The sequence below is a fragment of the Hemitrygon akajei genome, chromosome 12 (assembly GCF_048418815.1).
Source record: "Hemitrygon akajei chromosome 12, sHemAka1.3, whole genome shotgun sequence".
NCBI classification, from domain to species: Eukaryota; Metazoa; Chordata; class Chondrichthyes; order Myliobatiformes; family Dasyatidae; genus Hemitrygon; species Hemitrygon akajei.
Genome location: NC_133135.1, coordinates 68,692,279 through 68,698,858, shown reverse-complemented (window position 1 = coordinate 68,698,858; position 6,580 = coordinate 68,692,279). Strand labels below are relative to the sequence as shown.

The following is a 6,580-nucleotide window of genomic DNA, read 5'->3' as shown; positions in this document are numbered from 1 at the left end:
AAATAAATAAAGATTAGTTTCGAGGAGGTGTTAATGAGAAATAATAGAATTATTACCAATATAGGCAGTCTTAAAAGAAACGAAGCAATGATTATATGTGTTGGGATTCTGGATGGAAGGGAAATACAAAATTTAAGAGCAGAAGTACCCGGTAGATTTTTTGTCAAGTTCATGGGTGATCTTTTCTTGATGAACCCCTTCTTGCCTATCCCCCGTAATTCTTAATAAAAACAGAAAATGCTGGAGAATCTCGGCTTGACAGGCAAAGAGAGACATTTAATGTTTTAGATCAAGGACTCTTCATCAGAACTGAGAATAAGAAAACAAATTCATCTATGCAACAGAGAAGGTGGGGATTGCAATGAATGGCACAAAGTGAATTTCTATTAATTAATGTAACCACTAGTTGGGCAGTGACTATGTTCTTTCTGCTGTGCCTAGATAATACTGTGAAGTCTGTGTAATGTTGTACAGTAACTCTTGACTCCTTTACAAACCTGAGAAATAGGGAAACAAAAATTTTCAAAATCATAACTCAAACTTCTGAGTCCAAACTATTGATGTGCAAATTAAACATTTCCTATTGAATAACAGGCCTTCTTCTTCATCTTACCACTGTAACCAGCCCACCCCTTACCCTACCTTCTCTGCAGGAACAATACAAGTTTACTAATACTGCAGATTTTTGGAATTTGCATCTCAAATGTGATCCCGTTCACCTTTGGAGGACCAAATGCAGATTGGGTGATAGTTTTGTGGAACATTATTTATTCCACAATCTTGGACCAACATTTTTGGTTGCCCGCTAATTTTATGCTACATTTACATTTAGTTCACAGTACATTGACTCACAAATTATTATGTTTGTTTACTTATCCCACTTATGTTTGTACCCATGGCCTCCTATACTCGGCTTACAAAGGGCTATCACCTTCCTTGGTGTTTTATTCCATTCTGAGTGGTCCATGAAACTTTAAACACTATCTAATTATTTGTCATTGAAAAGATTTATTTATTGTAACTTATAGTAATGTCTACCTGTAACTTTAATGTCTTGCACTGTTCAGCTGCCCCCCAAAAAATTCACGTCAAGTTGATAATCTGATTATGACACAGATTCCGCAGTAATTTCCACAATTTTAGAAAGTAAATAGATTTTGTTAACAAACAAGAGCAAATCTGCAGATGCTGGAAATCCAAGCAACGCACACAAAATGCTGGAGGAGCTCAGCAGGCCAGGCAGCATCTATGGAAAAGAATACAGTTGACATCCTGACCTACTGAAGGGTCTCAGCCCAAAACGTCAACTGTATTTTTTTCAGCTGCCTGGCCTGCTGAATTCCTCCAGTATTTTGCGTGTTGATGTAGTTAACAAGCTCACTTTCCCCCATGTATTGTACTGTTTTCTTTGATTTTAGTTATTCACCATCAACAGCCTCATCAATCTCTCTTGACTTTCACAGTACCCCTATTTGTTTTTCCTCCCCTTTTTTTACCTGATTAAAATTTGTTCAATCACTTCTTTTTCTGCTTCTACTATCGAAAACTTTAACGTTTCTTTTGAATGCAGTTGTTGCTCAACCCATTGACCATTTTCACAATTTCCTTTTAAACACATCCTTTTGAAATCGTTCCTTTAAGTTATTAAAGTGATCTCAGTCAGCAGATATGTTATTTATGGGACCTCTCTGACAAGATCCACTGGCTCAACAGCTGGTTCTAGATAATCACTGGCATTTTTGGCCGCTGCGAAATCGGAATCCAATGAATAAAACTTGTCTTGCTCCTCACAAGGCCACTGGTTCCGGTTGAACATCCCGACCCGGCGCCCCCTACAGGCAAACCCAACTGACGCACTCCCGCCGTCTCTGTGTTTTTGAACTTTTCCGACCCGGTGATTGGCCGAGCCATTGCTATGGTGACGCGAGGCAGCGGGCATGTGACTAAAGCTGTTGACTGCTAGCGGGCCGTGGCGGCGGAATGGCTTGAGCTGCTTGTCCGAGGGGGAGGGAAGGCGCCGCGCGGAGGGGGCGGGCTCCGAGAAATCCGTTCGCGGGAGGGGAGACGACTTTGTCCAAGTTGGGAAGAAGTGGTGGGTCCTAGTTGGAGAGTCGCCGTCTGTGGATCTTGCTGGAGAGGCGTTGAAGTTGGGATTGCGCTGGACACGCGGCGTCCCCGCTCCCCGGACGCGCGCCTCGTCGACTTGACACCCCGTGCACGCGCTCGCAGCCCCCGTCCCTATTTACCGAGTTGCGCGCTCTTTAAAATGGCCGAGGAGCAGGAACTGATCAGCGCGTCCGAGTTCTCCAAAGGTGAGTGTGGCAGCCCTGGGCTTCGTGGCAGGGAGGAGGAGGAAGATGTGGTGGTGGTGGTGGTGGTGGTGGTGGTGGTGGTGGTGGTGGTGGTGGGGGGGGGGGGGGCATGGAGGGAAACGCGGGATGTCCCTGCTGCTGATGTTCATGTAAATTCTCTTATTCTGTAAATTCCCTTCACCATACCTTGATTTAGATCGATTATATTTCGCAACTCTGAGGAACAAGCCGAAGAGCACCGTCAATACCCATTACTTTTGCACGGACGAGGAACTCGTTTATGAAAAGTAAGTTTCTGCTGACTGTAATTGGAGTTCAGTTTCTTTTTAAAGTCTGCAGTAAGCGTCGTGGAGGCTTGGTATGGTAATGGTTCAGTTCTGTGATCACGAGTGAAATCGGGATGCGGACTTTCAACATGCATCTTTATTAACTTGAGATGTTGTCTTTTAATTATTTAAGAATGACTGTGTTCCTGTTTATTTATATCTCCGGAGGACTGGGCAGACGATGGGCTTCTCCAATCGTAACAGTTTTTCTATAAATTGAACCGCCTTCGATCCTGTGTTCACCTGAGTGAATTGCTTGTTTCTGTTCAGTTTCTATGCAGATTTTGGTCCACTTAACTTGGCTCAACTGTATCGATATTGTTGCAAGCTTAATAAGAAATTGAAAGTAAGTAATATGAATAACTATACAGTTAAAGTGAAAATTGTCTTAATATTTAGACTGTCAAAGGAGTCTGAGATAACAAGGAAGCCATAATGCTTAAATTTACATATTAATAATTCCAGAATATTGCACTGCTTTGGCTGTGTTTTATCGAAGAAACTTCTAAAACTTCATCCCAGTGAATAAGCTGAGATCTCTAACACTGTTGTTCTAATTATAAACTCTCTCTCCCATTCAGAGGCAAAATTAAAGCGTAGGACTAAACTGAAATGGTGCTTAAAGTGAACTTTGATAGTATAAAGCTGTAGTGAAATAGTGATTTTTCTTCAGAAAAAAAACTTTGAGGGGATTAATACAATAGATCTATTATGGAATGAAGATTTCCATTCTTTGCAGTTACAGGAATTGTGTTGACTCTGTATGACTAAATTATCAAAAAGCTAGCCCTATCTGTGGATTTGATGATTAGGATGTTGAAATTTGACAGGAAATTAGCTGAAGTATGTAATGGGTGGTGTTTTTAGTGGTATGAGCACACTTTGGTTATGTTACTGGGCTACTTTTCATGATGATTTAAAATTCTATCACTGCTTCTGGAGAACTTGGATAAATCTGAAAAGTAAAAAGGCAAGTATATGTAATGTTGACTGAAGCTACTGAACTTCTGCTTTAAAAAAAAATATACTGATGTCCATTAGAGAAAGAAACTTGCCATCCTTGTCCAGTTTGGTTGACTATACAAATAATGTCAGCCTTGCTGTTCTACTCTTGTCTTACTATAACATTTTAGCAACATGCAGTTCAGGGATAGTTGGGGATGAACAATAAACCTACAGCACGGCACAGGCCCTTCAGCCCACAAAGTTGTGCCGAACATGTCCCTACCTCAGAAATTACTAGGCTTACCTATAGCCCTCTATTTTGCTAAGCTCCATGTACCCATCCAGAAGTCTCTTAAAAGACTCTATCGTATCCATCTCCACAACTGTTGCCACAGCCCATTCCATGCACTCATGACTGCGTTTTTTATAAAAAAAAACACTTACCCCGACATCTCCTCTGTACCTACTACCCCAGCACCTTAAACCTGTGTCCTCTTGTGGCAACTATTTCGGCCCTGGAAAAAAGCTTCTGACTATCCACACGATCAATGCCTCTCAGTTTTCTATGTCCTACATCTACAGTTCCTTCAATTACACTTATTGAAATAGGACTTGATCTTGGAAGAGCAGTTGATAGAACTCAGAGGGTGGCTATTAGTGCATGAATTTTTTGGACTTTTGACATATTGATTTATCCATCAACCAGTTTTCTAAACCCAAGCAATTACTGATATTTGAGTTAGTACAATATTAACGAAATTTTTTCTGTTATTCTATTCATTTGGATCTCTGCCACTATGTTGTACCTATAAAGAGTTTGTGATTACACAGTATTTTTGTCCATCCTCATTTTGTGATGACCCAGTCAGAAACTCATGAATTCTAATACCTCCTTGCTTCATTTTCAGCAGATTTTTATAAAAAAAAATAATTCTTCCAATCACACACAAAGACCTCTGCTTATCGAATACTGTTTGAGATTTCTAAATTTCCAGAACCTGTGCACATTTGAAATGATTATTTTGAGCCCAAAATATCAAAAGGCAACACCCTGGAAATGATTTTTTTTTTGCTGCTATAAGCTGAAGATGAGCAACTTTGTGAATTTTTATCTTCAAATTCCCTGCAAATGAATACTCAATGTCCTCCTTTCTCTGACCCAGATTTGAATGTCTTCTGTTTACTATAGTGCAATTATCTGGGTTATCCAATGGCTCTGAGCAACGCTGGCATAAAATCAAGCAGACTTTTAAGAACAGTGTTTTTACAAGTGTTTCTACAGTTCCTTGAACAGAGAAGGCCAGTTATCAATGCTTTGGCAGTTACTTTCAATGTCCATAGCAAATATTCAGTAATTTACCTGAAAGGGAGATTAGGTCGGGTTTATGTTAACTAGTATTATTGCTTTAATGTGTGCAGTTTCAATAACAAACCTTTGGTTTGTGATCCTAACTTTGTGGTGATTTGGCTTTTTAACATTGGCTGTTTCTGTCATGATGGAATTTTTTTTAATTGAATTACGCAATCTATTTGGATAGTTGGACAAAGGATCAGAAATAGTCGTGTGTAATCCAGATTCTGTTCTGGTTGGTTCCACTTCTGCACATGTCATTTTGGGCCAGGTACTTCATGCTGCAGAGCTTTGGGGCAAGGTGTAAATTAGATCCTAATATTTAAATTGGCAAAATTTGGATTTGCTTAAATCAAAAGAGTAGTTACCATTGTAAAAGAGTGTTTGTTTATTTTTGTGAAGGCCTGTTGATTTATTGATAATGAAGTTAATATTTGATTATTTAAACTGGAATAATTTCCTCTGCTTTTAAAGCTAGCTCCTGGCAGAAAAGACTGGATCGACTAGGCTTATACTCACTGGAATTTAGAAGATTGAGGGGGGGATCTTATTGAAACGTATAAAATTCTAAAGGGATTGGACAGGCTAGATGCAGGAAGATTGTTTCTGATGTTGGGGAAGTCCAGAACGAGGGGTCACAGTTTAAGGATAAAGGGGAAGCCTTTTAGGACCGAGATGAGGAAAAACTTCTTCACACAGAGAGTGGTGAATCTGTGGAATTCTCTGCCACAGGAAACAGTTGAGGCTGGTTCATTGGCTATATTTAAGAGGAAGTTAGATATGGCCCTTGTGGCTAAAGGGATCAGGGGGTATGGAGAGAAAGCAGGTACATGGTTCTGAGTTGGATGATCAGCCATGATCATACTGAATGGCGGTGCAGGCTCGAAGGGCTGAATGGCCTACTCCTGCACCTATTTTCTATGTTTCTAAGCTTGATTTTCTATGGACAAAAGTGGGTTAGGTTTTTTGTTTTACTTGGATGTTACTATGGTAGTGAGCCTATAGTAGAATTTTATTGACCTTGCTTTGATCAACAAGCAAAACTTTCAATGTAGTTTAAATAAATAATGTTGTTGTGTATTTTGGCCATTGTTGCTTGACAATCTATAGCTGAATCTTAGATCTTGCAAGAAGACAGCAGGCACAGAGTTTTTTTAAATCTTGAGACACATTTTGCTTGACCTGAGTGTCATATAAGCACTTCCTAGGCATTTTTACTGTGCTTTAATTTTTGTGTTCTTGCCAAGAACTGAATTGTGATATTCAGAGTAATGGGGTAAAGGAGAAAGATTTGTGCTTGAGTATTACTTATTTGAACTTGTGAAGAGGTGTCAAAATAAGTTGAATGTTATTGTTTTGCATAATTAGTTTTTCGTTATAAATTAAATGGTTTTGAATTTGCTTATTGACTTTTGTGGCTTCAACCATTTTGAACAGACATCATTATCTAAACTAGTCCTTTGAAAATTAGTTGCTTATTGTTTCGGTAGGCAACTGTGGTACATTTGTCATAATTTCTGTTGTGTTTAACTTCTGCACATTCTCTTGGGTATTGGTTGTACAATTTTCCCTCCTTTTCAAAACAATAATCTTGGACTCTACTTTTCAACTTACTACTTCCACAGTTCTCCCCTTACCACTTCAAA

General features: G+C 39.4%; 1 protein-coding gene across 1 annotated transcript in view; it reads left to right on the top strand.

Moving 5' to 3' along the window:
- Positions 1–2,133: 2,133 nt before the first annotated feature.
- Positions 2,134–6,580, top strand: part of cdc14ab (cell division cycle 14Ab) — a 113,441-nt gene continuing 108,994 nt past the window's right edge. Inside the window, exons 1-3 of the mRNA XM_073063391.1 lie at positions 2,134–2,312; positions 2,509–2,599; positions 2,909–2,984. Of these exons, the coding sequence (XP_072919492.1) occupies positions 2,267–2,312; positions 2,509–2,599; positions 2,909–2,984 (213 nt within the window). The 5' untranslated portion in view covers positions 2,134–2,266. The remainder of the gene's footprint in view (positions 2,313–2,508; positions 2,600–2,908; positions 2,985–6,580) is intronic.